At 44.2% G+C, this 16,868-nt stretch overlaps 1 protein-coding gene across 3 annotated transcripts in view; it reads left to right on the top strand.

Annotated features, from left to right (window-relative positions):
• The first annotated feature begins 1,537 nt into the window (after positions 1–1,537).
• LOC147424765 (uncharacterized) overlaps positions 1,538–16,868 on the top strand; it is a 30,735-nt gene continuing 15,404 nt past the window's right edge. Inside the window, exons 1-5 of one of the 3 annotated variants that reach the window (XM_086500780.1) lie at positions 1,538–2,334; positions 2,453–4,412; positions 4,730–4,946; positions 5,060–5,623; positions 6,100–6,726. In XM_086500780.1, coding sequence (XP_086356906.1) covers positions 2,270–2,334; positions 2,453–4,412; positions 4,730–4,946; positions 5,060–5,623; positions 6,100–6,726 — 3,433 coding nt within the window. In that variant the 5' untranslated portion in view covers positions 1,538–2,269. Of the gene's footprint in view, positions 2,335–2,444; positions 4,413–4,729; positions 4,947–5,059; positions 5,624–6,099; positions 6,744–16,868 lie in introns of all 3 variants that reach the window. The other 2 variants (XM_086500781.1, XM_086500779.1) reach the window with 2 other exon arrangements.

Here is a 16,868-nt window from a genome sequence, read left to right as displayed (position 1 = left end):
TTTTGACACGCGAGTGTCCACAAGTGGTTTTTGTTTCATGCTTGGCAGTTCATGTATATCATGGTTGAGCAAGAAGCAACCTACTGTGGCCACTTCGAGTTGTGAGGCTGAGTACAGGGCAGTCTTCACAGCTACGGTTGAGTGTGTATGGCTCAGACGCCTTATGGCTGACTTGGGTGTTGGACAGGACACTGCCAACACTATCTACACTGACAGTCAGAGCGCATTGGCAGTTGCGAGGAACCCAGTTTTTCATGCTCACACAAAGCACATTGAGGTGCATTACCACTATGTCAGGGAGAGGCTCTCAGTAGGAGAGATCAGCTTGGCTTATGTGCCAACACAGGACAACCTTGCAGATCTTTTCACAAAGGCATTGTCTCGTGAGAAGCTTGAAGCTTTCCGCAAAGCTTTGGGCTTACTCCCCTTTGTGGACTGATCCTGTCCTCAGGGCATGGCACTTCCTTTTACTCATGTGCCAGCTCTCGTTCACCGCATCACTCCAGGGGGGATTTGTTACCATATACATGTGGTAGTGATGTGTGTGAACACACTAGGACCGTCGAGGCATTTTTTCCCTCTTTAGGAGGTTTTTCCCCCCGTGCATTGTATATACGCCCATCACTCTAGGGCTATCTATCTTTCCATTTGCACACTAAGTAACACACTCTCTATTGTGTGCCTTGAGATTCCTTCGTCTTCTCCAAGCTGTGTGTGTTTCTCTGCAACCCTAATTCCAACAGGGTTCAATCTTGGCGCCAGGCTATCTTTTTAAAGGGATGCTCCATGCTCAAGCACTCATTTTTTGCACACAGAGAATCAATAAACCATTTTGTGTTTTGTATACATGTCGCCAAATAGAAACGCCAATATAGTCTAAGGTTAGAGATTCCCAACTACTGTTTGCGCACCGAATCGTTGAAAATGTTGCAACATACATGAGACGCAATGGAGTCTCATCGCACTATCCTTAATATGGAACATTTACCCTACATCACCGGTGTGGGTCTTTATGTGCTCTAAAAGTCCGTTCAAGAGATCTCTTTTGCAGCACATACAATGCTTTCTACCAGCCCCCTTATGCACTCTGACCGCAAGGGGACCTTTGCAAGCACTTGCAACACCTTCAGCCCCTAAGCGTGTTTGGTGGGACGGGGGTCTAAGACCTTCGAAAGTCGAATCTTTGTCGGGACAAACATTTGGCCACTCGATTGGTGCCAAGTGTAGCCTATTGAAGCCTCTCCCTGCCTCTCTCTCTCTCTCTCTGCCTCAGTTTGAATTCTGTGACGGAGGCAAAATCGTACGCGAAAAGAGAGAAGGGCCCCAAGACCAGCAACATGGTAGCGGCCTCTCAGCTCTGTGGCTCAGAAGCGCTCTGCGACAGGTAAGTGGCTCCCTCTCTCCAAAATATCTGTTCTTACACGGGCCCCTTACCGGTCTCTCATCTTCAGTGTCATGCCCGCGATGTCTCAACAAATTCCTTTTTCTCCCTCTCAAGGGGCGGGGGATGTGAGATTCCATGGGTTAAAGCCCAATTACACACATTATCCCGCCCTTAAACCTCCTGTTTCAAATTCTCTATCATGCTTCTATCATGCAATGTTTAATTAGTGTGCGCAGACCAAACAAAACAAAGTAATCGCTCTTCATGCTGTATTTGTAAACTACCAAAAGCCAGGTTTTGCTAGATATGAAGTGAATTTCAGCTGAATGCCCAGTACAACTCACCACTTCAACATAGAGTCACAAAGCTTCCAGACCCCACAAGCACTCACAAAATATGGAGATCACAAGCACCCTCTTTGGTATCTTGTACTTAGGAATATCATTCGTATCATGGGCCTACCTATGTAACTGTAGCTACCAACCACACTTGACCTTTCTCTCTCAGGTGAATTCCAGCTTCCCTTTGGCCATCTATAAGGAGAGGGCATGACTTGTGCCACTGCTCATTATATACAAGCCCTCCCAAATCAGTTTTTTGGCATGCCTTAGGGAAGAAGAGAGATAGGCTTACAGTCTTTTGTGTGCGCATCGAAGGATCCCTCTAATATTAAATGTGTCCTGTGAGTTCCTCTTGTTTTAGAGTGCCCATGTGATTCTTCACCTTGTTATTTGCACTATGATTAGGAACTGGTTTTTGAATGTTATAATTATGTAGGCAGCCACCTCCTCTCCACCAGTTTAGAACTCTTGAGTACTGGGCAGTCCTTTGTAACAAGGATATTCTGTCTTTTTTTCTGCGCTCAGAGATATATGGCTGCACATCATGGCCGTGTATGTGCAAGAAGGACAAATAACTGCAAGTTCTGCCATTTTACTGACTTGCCTGATGTAAGTATCACCATCTTTTCTTTTTTTATTGTAAGTTTGGCTACAGGTGTGCAGACTTGAAGTAATTCATATCCCTTCCTTCATTTTATTGTTTGATGCTAATTGGGCAGTGCCACAGCGTCAGCAGTCATCCCACAGACCAGCTACGGGAGCTTCCTCTTATGGAAGATGTGACTTCGTGGAAAGAAAGTAGATGTTCATCTGCTGTGAAGCATATAGATGATCATTCAAACCTGAAACAAACAAAAATTCGGCTACAATCCAACCAAGCCAGTTCTCGAAGAAGACCATCCCGAACAGAAAAACAAATAGGGGCTGGGGCACTTAAGACAAGCACACAAAGGTATGTACTGCGGCCACATAGTTCAGCTTTTCATACAGAGAGAGATGCATCACGGCTCAAAATGGGAAGCACTTTCCAAGTTGATTGCTATCAATTGGAACATCCTTCTTTTTCACTTGCAAACCATTCATGGGGCAACTCAGGGGCCTTGATCAATGATGAATGCTTGCTGCACCATTGGTTGAGTTCTGGGGTAAATCAGAAAGATGCCTACATGAGTATTTTTCAAGGACAAGACAGCTCACATGCTTGTGAGCTATTTCACAAAAACCACCTCAAGAAGAGAAAATCATGGACATCAAGGAAAAACCGCCAGCTAGTACCACAGAATGTAGAAGCTTTTTGGCCTTCGATTTCAAACCCTTCTTCTACATATTTTCACCACCATTCACTCTCTTTTAAGGTTGAGAAGCCACTGCTTTATCAGGAAGACCATGCCTCTTTTAAAAACAGGACAGAAGCTCGCAATTTAAATTATGATTCTCCATGTCAGCTACCATTTATAACCAAACGCTTTGCAAGAACACATTCTCAAAAACTTCTCAAGCAAAGGGCCAGGTTGTTCACACGAAAAGATTTGAAACTGTCTTTTTGTGATGATGAGTTGAATGCACTACAGCTGCCTAAAGGTAAGGAGAACAAGCCTCAGAGAAGGTCCTTCAGTAATAGTCAAAGAAGGACCCTAGCAAACAGTTCAAAAACATGTCCATTTTCAGACTTATCCAAACAAAATCAGGGACCTAGCAGGGCCGTTAATATGAAAGCTAAAAGCAAGTCAAAACATGGTCCCATGTTGGAGATGCAAAATATGAAAGGGACACAAGCTATGTTTGCCCCAGTAGACTCATCGACATGTGGCACCAAGAGTTATTCTCTTGACGTAGGAGGGAGTGTAAACAACCTGGATGGTTTTAGTGGCATATTGGCTGCAAATAGGCAAGTATCAAAGGAGGGGTCAAGAGATTCAAATGCTGAAAAACAGGTAGACCATGGACACTCTAATACTCCTTCATTAAGATTTAAGGCTCGAACTTTGAGCCAAAAGTATAGGCCAAGGATGCTTCAAGACCTAATTGGGCAGAGCATTGTAGCTCGTGCTCTTTCTAATGCGATTTTAGAAGGCAAAGTCGCTCCTGTGTATCTGTTCCAAGGCTGGCATGGTACTGGAAAGACTTCTGCAGCACGAATATTTGCCATGGCCCTAAATTGCATCACCAGTGAGGAAAGGAAACCTTGTGGAAAATGTAATGAATGTACTGCCTGGATTTCTGGCAATGCATCACATGTTTGGGAGGTTGATGCTGCAAGCCACAATGGGGTAGCCCTCATGCATGAGCTTATAGAGAGCAGAGATGTCGCTACCCCAGACTCACGATCTAAAATAGTTATAATTGATGAATGCCACACGTTTTCTTGTGAGACATGGAGCGCTCTAATGAAGTTCAGTGAGGAACCTTCTTCAAATGCTGTATTTATTCTCATCACCACAGAACCAGACAAGCTGCCTCGCAGAGTAATGTCCAGGTGTCAGAGATTTCAATTTCGGCGGATCACGCATTCAGACATTGTCAATAGGCTTGACCATATTGCGAAGTTGGAAAATATCTTTACAGAACCAGGAGCTCTTAGCTTGATTGCTTCAATGTCTGAGGGTTCCTTGCGCTCTGCAGAGACTATACTTGATCAAGTCAGCCTACTAGAACAGAGGATTACTTTGGCTACGATCCACAAGCTGGTATGTGTTTTGTGCCTATCTATAATCAACACTTTATATCACTAAATTTTATCGTATGCCTTGCCTGGGAAGTTGCATTTTATCTTTCATCTAAAGGTATTGGCTTTGCTATCTCCTTTTTTTTGTTGTAAAAAGTAATTCATGATTCTCAAAACAAAATGCTCACTCTATCAGTTGCTTCTTGAATCATTCTCTCGATTTGCATGTTTTTGAGCATCAGACTTGCACGTGCCCTTGTATTGGAATGGATGGTACTGGAGTTAAAAGGCTTTAGCTGTTTGACCTACATATTTTGAGTATCATTGAATTTTTTTCAGGTTGGCTCAGTCTCCAATGATAAGTTGATAAAGTTGCTGGATTTGGCTCTTTGTTCAGATATGGTCAGAACTGTACAGACGACAAAGGAGATTGTTGACTTTGGAGTAGACCCATTGGATTTGTTATCTCAGTTAGCCACTCTTATCACAGATATCCTTGCTGGCAGCTATGTACCTATGGAAACAAGTAGAAAAGAGGAGTCCTCAATGCATGCTTGTAAGGTTTCTTTTTCAAGGGCTTGATACATTGCTTCTGATGCCTTTTAAATGCACTATATTTTCATAATTCACATTGTTTGTGTGCTCTTCTATATTGTTCACTTTGTGCAGTGTCAGATGTGGAGATGGAGAGGCTACGGGCTGCACTAAGGATCTTGTCAGAAGCTGAGAGGCAGTTGAGGGCTGTATCCCTGTGTCGCACAACGTGGCTCATTTCAGCTTTGTTGCAATTGGGCCCTAGGCTTCCACGCAAGTCTCAAGCTGCAATCTTGAACAAGGGCCTTGAGAAGGCAAGCCCTGTCACTTTCAAAATAGCCAGGGGTATCAAGCTAAAAGTACTCGATAAAGGAGGAGAGCCCTCGAAACGAAGAATGCCAGCAGAGGCAGTCCTTGGGGAAATGACCCACAGCATTGAAGCTCCTGTTACTGACAAATTATCAAAGTCAGATCTGGAATCTTTAGTTGATTCTGCCAACAGGCTAGATCCACCTAGAAAGCCTTTATTCTCCAATGTGGAAGGCAGTTCCTCAGTTACAAACGAAGAACTTCATATACATCTGTGGAGTCCCAGCAATGTTGGAAGTCTGTGGCTTAATGTTTTGAAATGCTGTAGACCATCTGTCCGGCACCTACTAGAGAATCATGGAAAGCTTTTAGCATTGACTTTTTCAGCAGGTAGTTCTATATTAATTTAAGCTTTGCCTTCATGGTGGAATGAGAATCGCATATAAATCACACACAACATGTGCATGTGCGCACATGTATACACACACTTACAGCCCATCTGGCAGTAGCTGGAAGTTATGGTTTGTGCATCCATGGCATGAGTATCAGGTAAGATATGCATCTGTATGGCTGTGTGCCTACAAAACACATATATGCATATATACATGTAAAGCGGGAGGGGGGTAGGGTGGGAGGGAGAAGACAGAACGGCTTGCGAGAATTTATGTACTTTCTGAGGAGTAATGAGCTTGGGTTACACAGAGCTTGATTCTATTTTCTTTACAAAGAGTTAGGTTAGAGGTTGTGTTGAACTAATTGAAGGAGAAAGTGCTATAATCTTTTCTTTGTTTCTTTCTTACCCATTTGTTTTGCAAGGAGCAGAGAGCTTTTTTAAAGAGGGACTGACAATATTGGCATTGTTGCAGTTAACATTGTGGCTCATATAGTGTTCGAGAAGGCTGCGGAAAAATGTACTGCTGAGATGTATCATGTCTGCATAATAAAGTCTTTCAAGAAAGTGCTGGGGCCCTTTGTCCAAGTTCAATTTAGTCTGGCATCGGATCTGCAAGGGGCAGGTTATGCAAGTTGTCCTGCAGCTATAGCTGATGCCTTATGCACTCAAAGTACTCTCAAGGACAATTCAGCCTATGAAGTTTATAAGCACCAAATTGAGAAGGAGAGTTTTGGTGTTGAATCCCCAAGGACTCCCTCTTGTCCTGCAATTGCTGTGCCACCTCCGGGGAGTATATCAAGTTGTCCGCCTCTCTTGAGAGTCTCTTCCGGTTCTTTTTGTGGAACAGAAACTGCCACACGTAAACGACATTGCTCAAAATCTTCTATTCCTTTTGTGAAGGGACGCTTTCCAATGCAGTACTCTGATGATTTTTGCCCAAAAGATTTTGAAGGTCCAAACGCTTCTGGATATTTACCCTACAAAAAACAAACAAGAAGTTCTTGTTGGAGGCTTGCTAAAAGATTACTATGTGATTGTGTTCTCTCAAGCTCGATAAATGCAATAACCCTGAAGGGTACTCCTTTGAAGTACAGGACTTGTAAGTGCTCATTAGCTGTAAGTACAACTACTGCTTATCTGTGTCTGTACAAGTAGCCATTTGTAAGAGAGGTATCATGTAGACTAAATTCATGTCCGTTGCACACCTGCAAGAGAACTTGGTGTGTGTTTGTGTGTGTGTGACACACACACACACACACACACACACACACACACACACACACACTCCTGCACTCACACATGGCCGGTCTGTTATGGGTTTCGAGGGTTGAGTGAAGAAGCGTCAAAGTTTTTTTGTCTGTTTAAAAGTGCTTACTCTATTGGATTTTTCTCTCTCAAGTAGTATGGCACCATCGTTCGTCACCTCAGATGATTTATAGAACATAGGTGACCGTATTGACGTTCTCTCCCAAATAGGGGGTGTCGGCTGCTTGGTTGGATGTTCCTATGCTCGTGTCGATGTCCGGGAATGGCTCATGTGCACTCTAGTTGGTTCAAATGAAGGCAAAGTGGAGGACATCATCTGGCTTGGCAGAGGCACCCCTATTGCTATTTTCTCATCATTGGAGGCTGCCTCTAGGGTCATCACCTACACTCCTCTCGGCTTCAGGGACAAATTGGTGTTTCTACATCTGTGGTACGAGGATTTTACATTAGTTGCTTTTGAGAACAGATGTTAGGTCCCAAAGTATCTTGCAGAATTAGCTTTTCCAGAGCTGCTTGCACAGTTTTGGTTGCCAGACATGTTGAGGCAGATGTGTTCTATCTTTGGCATACCATTCATGCGTTCAATACAGATCGAGATATCTGTGCCATCTAAAAAGGTGGCTACCACCCCTTCCACAATCTTTCCAAATACCGTCACTTTTGAGTGGAAAGGGGTGTTACACTCGCACAGGATTGTGGTTACGGGCATACCGAACCAATGCCTTAGATATCATGAGATGGATCATCTGGTGAGGGATTGCCGTAGAGGGTGGCAACAGAGACATACTGGTTGCAAGAGGAGACAACCCTCACAGCCACAACAGATCGAGCAAAGTTCTGCAAAGTAGCAGGGCTCTGCTTGAAAGCATGATAGAGATCAGAAGGGTTAGAGTCAATAGCAGTAGAGTGCTCAACAACAACACAATGTTGATTAGACACAGAGATAGGCAGGAAGACAACTACAGGCACAACCTATTCTTGTTTACAGACGGGTAGCGAGACAGAGGCTGGTTGAGGCGGAGCAGCCCCCAAACAGAACTCCTAAAGAGAGGTTACCAAATCAGGATCACGAGGAGGTCCAAAGCAGCTGGATAGAGGGATAGAGCATGAGGATCATTAGTCGATGGTAGTTGAGAAGCAGCCTGCGTTGCCCCAGGATAGTCCAGCTCAGCAGGCTTTGGATCTCTTGGAGATTCAATCATAGGTGCTATCGAGGGGGAGCAAGATAGTGGGTCTTCTCAGTTTGTAGAGAATTTTGACTATTCAGCAGGTTTTGCATCACCAGCAGATGTCCTGTTATTAGAGACCTTGCATGCGGAGTTCTTTTGCGGTTGGTCCATGGAGATTTCCAAATGTCTCTTTGAGGAGTGGGCCTTTATGTTGACATGTTTTTCTAGTAGTCCAAAGAGAGCTGCCACAATTAGATTTAGAGTGCAGGTTTTACATGAGGACTCCTTTTGGACGAGGGAGGCTATTAATGATACCACACAGGAGCAGACAATGGTTGATGCCACCTACTTTATGGATATCAATAGATTTGTTTCAAAGTTAATTTAGTGAGGCCTTGGGGCAGTTGGTTTAGTCAGAGAGATGTGCATCTTGGTACCTTTGTTTGGCTTTTGAGGTGGACGACGAGTGGGTCCCTCTTGCCTCTCTTACAGTATGGTTGTGTTGTAGATGTGCATCCTTTTTTGAAGTACATCAGCAGGAATTATTAGAGTGGATGCGGATGTTTTTGGAGGCACGGCCTAGGGGTTTCACAATCCCTTGGCTTTTGTGAGCTGCTATAGGAGGTTTTAACAACGGATGCTTTATATCAATCAGATACAGAGCTCGACTTTGTGGTTTTCGCTACATTTCCTAAGGTGGACAAAGCTTTGGGCAGATATGTGTAGACTTGATCACAATCTAGATAGCTACATCTCACCACCTGATTAGAGTACCTTTATCTCTAGATGCATCCTGTGGTATCTCATTGTAACTCAGCCTTTGCAAGTTGGGCTTATTTAGTGGCACATATGTATGATCCTAGTCAAGTATTGGGTCGTGATCACCGCGACGATGGACGAGTTTCCCCTTGCGAGCCATGTCCAACACTTAAGTCCTTGCAAGCTTCTGGTGGTAGTGAGGAAGACTTACTCATACTCACCTTGTGCAAGAGGATCCTTGACAGGTCTAAGAGGTGAAGGTTATCTCGACCTCCTAGTTGTATTCTGGAAGCCTTAATACTCGGTGAGAAAGCTGAAGATTCCGAAGCTTCTGGTCCTTGTGTGACTAATCCAATGTCCACAACCCCTTTTCTAGCTATTATGTAGGAAGACAAAATAGCCTCATCATCGCCCTTGTAGAACAAAGTCTTGGTCTCTGAATAGGTACCTCTTGCTTTGGTGGAAGATGACTCTTCTTCAACTTTCAAGACTCAAGTTCTTACCTTGAATGGTGCAAAAGAACTTTTTATAGATGCTTGCAACACGACTCATTGCTGCACTTGAAATTTCAGACATAACTTGTCCCAATGTAATTTTTACGGAGAGTGAGGAACCTCAAAATCTGACCCTTCAACCTACAACGACACTCAAAGACTTGCACCTTCAAGTCCAATCAATCAAGTCTTTGGAAGTAGACTTTGAACTTGTGGTCACCGCTCAACATTAAAGCTTAGTGACACAACCTACAACTTTGAAAGCAGCTCAAAACTTGCCTATGGTTTCAATAAAATCAAATAAAGATTTGGCCCTAACTTCATGGACACCACTTCAAGATTTCAAAGAATATATTGCAAGCTCTTCTTTGGATAAGAGTTATTACCAAGTTGCAGATGTGACGTTTCCACTCTTGACAAGATGTGAAGATCATCAGCTTTTGGTTTGCCAAGAGTGTTATGGTCAAGAATACCATGACATGCGATCTAACAATTAGGAGCTTGAGATGCAGAAATGTTACTACAATACCCGTCCCTTCTTCAAGAGTTCTTGACAAGAGACTGTCCATCATTTAACCCTCGATGTTGTTTTAAATGGGAGGAAATGTCACGATTGTGACGTATATGTTACCATCTTGCACTTGATGTTGTTGCGGATACGAAAATGGCCCTGATTGGAGACCCTTGTCCTCAAAAGGGTGCACCTCTTCGCCCAACGACTAGACCTCTTCCGACGACTAGCCATGCCCTTCACCCAATGGTTGTAGGTGTTTGTCTAAAGACATGTCTATTCGTCCAAAGGATGTGTCTGTTTGTGATTAGTCACAACTCTTCATTCATGTCTCTTGATCTCCTAAAAGAAGCCTATTGTACTCACTTTCATGCAATTGATTAAGCAACAATGTTCTAGTCTCTTGATTCTAATTTCAACCTTCAATTTTAATCACACAAATTAAGTAGTATGAAACACTAAGTAGGACTAGAATCCTTACAGGGGAGGTGGTGGCAAAGGAGGCAACCATGTGTCTGAAGACTCCCCTAAGAGGAATAGAAGATTGTGTGGGTTGCCGAGAAGAAGCCCTTGAACTTTTTGGAGGCGGAGGAGGAAATCTTTGAGGCATTAGATGTTGCAACTTGCAACATGTAGTTCAGGAACTGTTGGAAGTTCTACAGAATAGGGAGGTTTTGCTGATAATGATTTGAGAGGATGTCGCAAAGTTCATCGAGCAAGAAATGGAAGTACTGTGTAGAATCAATTTTTGCCATCTTTGGTTTGTTTTGGTAGGACCGTTTTGCTAGTAGAGACAACAAACGACTGAAGCTCTGCTACCACTATAACTGATAGGCACCATGTGCCAACTAAAAGAACAGAATTGGAACAGACTTTAGCACTTCAAACACAACGCGCGCGCGCGCGCGAGAGAGAGAGAGAGAGAGAGAGAGAGAGAGAGAGAGAGAGAGAGAGAGAGAGAGAGAGAGAGAGAGAGAGAGAGAGAGAGAGAGAGAGAGAGAGAGAGAGAGAGAGAGAGAGAGAGAGAGAGAGAGAGAGAGAGAGAGAGAGAGAGGAATGAAATGAAATGTTATATTAACGTCTTCAAAAGGCCAGAATGACCTATGAGACCAAGCTGATACAGAAGTGGTGAATCTGTTACAATGTCTGGGTACCTTAGTACTAAAGTACTAAGTGTGAAAAGTGTGAAAGTAAATGTGAAAAACTAAATACAAAGTATTAAATAAACTTCTTAGGAGCATTCTGGGTGTCTGGCTAGAATGCTTCTAATCCTTTGTTGTAGTCTCCTCCGGTGAAGTGTGCTTCTGCATCTTGGTCGTGGTCGTCTCGATTTCCTAAGCTCAATCGCTCTGTCAATTAGGGTGCCTTTGGTATGAATGTGGGTACTCCTTTGTGCTGGTTGCTGGCCTCTTGCTTCCCCTTCCACTCTTGCTTCTCTCGATCCGAAGAAATCTGTGATCTGCCTCTGAGGCTGTAGTGCTCTTTGTCTTCTCATTAGATTATCCCTGTGCCGATGTAGTTCCAGTAGGTAGAAGCCTAAGCATCTTTGATCTTGGTATTGCATGATTCTATCTAGAGGTCCAAAGCCTTCTTTAAAGAGGCAATGAAAACGCCCACGTACCTCATAGTATACTGTGCAGTGGCATATATAGTGTAATTCTGTCTCCGGCTCCATTCCGCATAACTTTCAAATTCTGCTCTCAGGTGGGATTCCCCTAAATCTGCCAAATTTAATTTCCAACTGGTGTGAGGATGTACGAATCTGACCAATAGCACATCTCAAACCATGAGACAGGTGGGTATCCATGTAACTCAGGCGAATCACAAATCCATCTTCAGATAGTTGTAGGAAGTTTTCTTTGTAGTCAGCCATCTTCGTGCCCAATTCTTGTGTAGGGTCTACCCAACTGTATAAGATCCTGTCGGATGATTTTATTAATCTCCGTTCGTGTAATTGCCAGTGATGGAGCCTCAAGAGAGTATTGGAAGGGGGGTAATCTTTCCATACTGAACCCGTGTCTCTGAAACCATGAGGACAGTTGCGCATACCAGCATGATGTATCCCCTTTCATTGCCAATTGTCGAGAGGATTCGAGGGCCAGTCTAGTATATCGGCAATTATTTGTATAGTATATCGGCAATTATTTGTATCCCACAAACCATGTATAAAGGACATTGATCTCGTAAGAGCTTCAATTTCTATCGGAGGGGCCGCTAGTTCCGCTCGGGTAATCGCGTGTGGTACGGAGGCCTTGGCTCTAATCATTCGGGAAATCATAGATACCAAAGGTCTCTCCATTGACTTCCAATTATCCTGATCCACAGATGGTCCCCAAATCTGGACCCCATAAAGCGTAGCCGAAGCCACCACAGTATCAAAGAGCCAAAGTTTTGTTCGTGGTTCCTGAAACTGCACTTGTGAACACATCCTCTCCAACCCTCCCAAGGCCGCAGAGGCTCTGGATAATCTAGCATCCGCTGCTTTCTTAAGAGTAAACTTCGGTCCTGCAAATACCACCCCAGGGTATATGTCTGCATTTGTGTACTCTACTGTATCGTGGCCATATGCAAATGTAGGTGCCGATCTCCTAACCCACTGCGGTGTGGTGTTAAACACCATAACTTTGGTTTTACCCAAGTTTACCGACAGTCCACTGTCCTACGCGAATTTATGTAATGCATCTAGCTGCCTTTGCATTTCATCTGGTGATTCTGCTATCAATACAATATCATCTGCATACAACAACAAAGGGATCCATGACCCTGCAAGTTGAGCACCTCTATCACCTTCTCTATCAATGTAATCTGATACCTCATCTATGTACATACCAAATAAAGTAGGGGACAGTGGGCATCCCTGCTTTACTCCAACGGTGGAATTAACAATGTCAGAATCCCCTTCTGGAGTACGTACATAACCAGTTATTGACCCGTATAAGGCCATGATCCCCCAAATAATCTCTTTGGGGACCCCTAACTCTTGCATCCTGCGCATCAATCTGGCCCTTGGTACTGTATCAAAAGCTTTCGGAAAATCCACAAAGTAACAATACATCCTTCTCCCGTTTGCTCTTCCTTCCTCAATAATGGCTTTGAGCGTAAGAATATGATCTAAAGTGGAATAACCCCTTCTGAATCCAGCTTGTCCTGTTGGCCTTATGCCCTCATTCTCTGCCCATCTACTCAATTTTTGTTCAAGAATAGATGCGTACAGTCGGGTCAAAGTGTGACCTACCATAATGGTACGGTAGTTCCCGGGTATCATAGGATCCCCTGACTTGAAAATAGGTACGATAGTAGATAATTTCCAAGATTCAGGTAATCCTTCACACATGACCCGATTAAACAGACGAGCAAGGACTTCTGAAAGTAGATCCCTGGCATGGATCAGATGTTCTGCTACTAAACCATCATGATCATATGCTCTTCTTGTCTTCATCTTATCAATGGCTTTTTCCACCATTTCGGTAGTAAAGAAAGTACTAGTAGCAGGGCATGGCTCTAGCGGATCTGGTAATGGAGGCTATCCAGATACCATATATAATGATGTTACATGTTGACCCCAGATCTCAGGAGAAGTAATTGTCGGAGGCGGTGAGTGCTCGTGATATAAGCGCTAGGCCTCATGTGAGTCCTGACTCAAGAAGAGCTGATATAAATCCTTCTCTAGTTTGGCTAAAAATGCCCTTTTCTTGCGACGTACTATACGCCGAAGAGCAATCCGAGACTGCTTATATGTGATGATCCCAAGTGTAAGCTCTTTCTGGACCTGGTTCTCGTCTCTCTGCATTCCTTGTCGTACCAACTGTTTTGAGGCATGTTCCCATATCCTCTCTTCTGATCAGGCTGAGTATGTGGGTATGCCTCTTGTGCTGCTCCATGTAGTATCTCTGTTAGCTGAGAAGTAATCTCCTCTACAGTATATACTGGCTCGGCTGCCCACATCCTATTATAGATCTTTTCCACATAGCTTGAATCAGTCTCTGGCGTGAAAGTATATCTTGTGTGTGTCTTCTTCCTTTGTACTTGAGAGGCATTGTATTGGAAGGAGATTGATAAGGTCAAGAGAGCATGATCCACTGCAATCCCAACCGGTCTGGGTCCCACCTTAAAGTCCTTGATACTAGAAATAAAGCTTGGTGAAGTCATGACATAATCCACTGTACTGGCCCCATGCCTGTGCGGGAAGCATGATAACGGGAAATTCTCTAGACCATTAAGTATGGCCAAACCATGTATAGTTGCCATCTCCATGAGATGTCTCCCATATTCAGTGTGTTCTTTATCTTGTGAGTTTCTAGTAAGCCCCCTCTGTGATAAATCCACTTCTCTGAGCATTTCCTCAGAAGTATCATAGAATACTGCTTGAGAGTTGGCCGTTCTGGCATTAAAGTCTCCTAAGAGAACGATGTCTCCATCTCTAGAGAACTCCCATATGTCATTATTCAATATGGAGAAAGGGGATTGTCCTTTAGGTGAGGGGTAGACTGAGGTACTTGCAGGGAAGTACCATATAGCGATATATAGAAATCTACTAGTCTCGGCTCTCATTCTCACCCACATATACCTTGCTTGCTCATCTTTCCTGATAATCTGTTGTAGTGGTTTCAGCTCCTCTCTAAATAAGATTGCTACTCCTCTTGAACCCCGGCTACCCTGTAGAGATCTCTTGTCTGGTCGACCAGTTGTTTCCCATAAATAACCCTTCACATGTGGCATATGCTGTCCCGGTATCTGGTGTGTCTCTGAGTAGAAAACTATGTCTCTGCCCCTAAAGCTGTCTTCAAAGGCACCTACATCTAGCCTATATGATCCATTACAATTCCACGCCAGTATCCGGAGCGTCGCCCCATAGGTCTCGCACCGTCATGTTGAGCGCTTTTCCAGAACCACTACTTTCCCTCCTCTATAAAAGGCGATTTTCCCCTTTTCTCTTGCTGCCCTGATCTCTGGCATCACTCTTGCATGTGTGTCACTTGTGCCAATGTAAGGTCATCTCCCAGGAAAATACCGGTTTTCTTAAGAGTGAGCCTTTTCTTTAGAAGTTCTTTCCTTATTTCTATATTCGGGAATCGGAGAATAAGTGCCCTATCCTTTACGTTTCCCTTCTCATCGATTCCTTTCTTGCCCACTCTCCATGCACTTGTGTGCGTAGGCTCTGTGATGCCCATGCGTTGTAGCAGTTCCCTCACTTCTTCATCTACATTCTCTTTGTCTTTGACTCCTGTGACCGGCACATGCAGAGCCCGAGTCTTCCTTTTCTGCTCTTCCTCAATGGTCATATTAATAATGGTAGAAGTAGGTGTGGTCTCGAGCATCTGGGCCTTCCCTTTCTTTGCATCCTCAATCCATTTCTCTGCTTCATCAACCTTTTCTTGTGTCTTCACAAGACGTTCCGCCCATGAAGATGCTGTTTTCGATTTCTGTTCATCTCCTTCCCGTAGAGCTTTCATCTCATCCTTCATGTCCTCGAGCTCCTTCAGCACCGAAGGTTGGTCGTCTCCCTTCCGCGAGAGAGAGAGAGAGAGAGAGAGAGAGAGAGAGAGAGAGAGAGAGAGAGAGAGAGAGAGAGAGAGAGAGAGAGAGAGAGAGAGAGAGAGAGAGAGAGAGAGATATGAAATGAAATGTTATATTAACGTCTTCAAAAGGCCAAAGTGACCTATGAGACCAGAAAGTTACAATGCGGTGTATCTGATACAAAGTCAGATTAACAAAATAAATTAAACTAGGATAACAAAATATAAATACTACGGGATCCTAAACTAAGCAGTACAATGTGAAGACAATCTGGGAGGGGAGTAGAGATCCATCTTCATCTGCACTTTGGACGACGAAAGAGTATGGCTTGAATCCTTTGCCATAGCCTCCTTCGAAATTGTGTAGCTCCTCTTCTCCCTCGGGGTCGTCTAGATCTCCCTAGCTCCAATGCTCGGTCTATGAGAATGCCAGTAGTGCGGGTAGACCTCTCCACCGTCGCTGGTTGCTCCTCTGTCTGTTCTTCTGGGTGTACAGTATCTAGTGTAAACAAATCTGTGATGTGTCTCTGGGGATGTCTCTCTTCACCTCTCCTGAGTAAGGTTTCTCTATGCTTGTGTAACTGAAGTAGATAAAGCCCAAGACATCTTTGATCCTCATAACTCATGACCCTAGATAGAGGCCCAAAACCTTCTCTGAATAGACAGTGAAAACGACCTCGTATCTCATAGTACACTGTGCAATGACATATGTAATGTACTTCTGTCTCTGGCTCTAGATGGCATAAGCGGCATATTCTGTTATTTGCTGGTGTCCCTCTGAATCTGCCAGCCTCAATCTCGAGCTGATGTGAGGACGTGCGTATCTGGCCAATGGCACAACGCAAACCATGCGAAAGATGCGTGTCCACATAGCTAGGTCGAAGTACAAACCCATCCCCCGTGAGGTGGAGAAGATGCTCTCTATAGAAAGCCATCTTTGTGCCCAACTCCTGTAACGGCTCTATCCATGTCCTCCTCGTGTCCAGCTGGATCAAATCCTGACGGATGAGTCTATTAATCTCTACCTGTGTCAGAGACCTCAAGGGTGCCTGAAGAGAGTACTGAAAAGGAGGCAACCTGTCCATGGTGAAACCATGTGTCTGAAACCATGATGTCATCTGAGCATACCAGCATGATGTATCCCCGTTAAGAGCTAATTGTGTGGAGGACTCTAGAGCCACCCTGGCATATCTGTCTCTGGTAGTATCCCACAAACTGTGTACAAAGGAGACTGATCTTGTGAGCGCCTCAATCTCCATAGGGGGGGCAGCTAATTCCGCTCGAATGATATCATGTGGTACAGAAACCTTGGCTCTAATCAACCGAGAGATCATAGATACCAGGGGCTTCTCCATACGCCTCCACCCATCCTGGCCTATAGAAGGTTCCCAAACCTGCACCCCATATAACATACTAGAGGCAACCAAAGCATCAAAGAGCCATAACTTTGTCCTAGGTTCCTGGAATTGAACCTGTGAACACATCCTCTCCATTGCTTCCAGAGCCGCACCAGCTCTAGTTAGTCT

The sequence above is a fragment of the Adiantum capillus-veneris genome, chromosome 25 (assembly GCF_014529385.1).
Source record: "Adiantum capillus-veneris isolate H3 chromosome 25, ASM1452938v2, whole genome shotgun sequence".
In the NCBI taxonomy this organism is placed as follows: domain Eukaryota; kingdom Viridiplantae; phylum Streptophyta; class Polypodiopsida; order Polypodiales; family Pteridaceae; genus Adiantum; species Adiantum capillus-veneris.
This window is presented reverse-complemented; position numbering and strand designations above follow the sequence as displayed.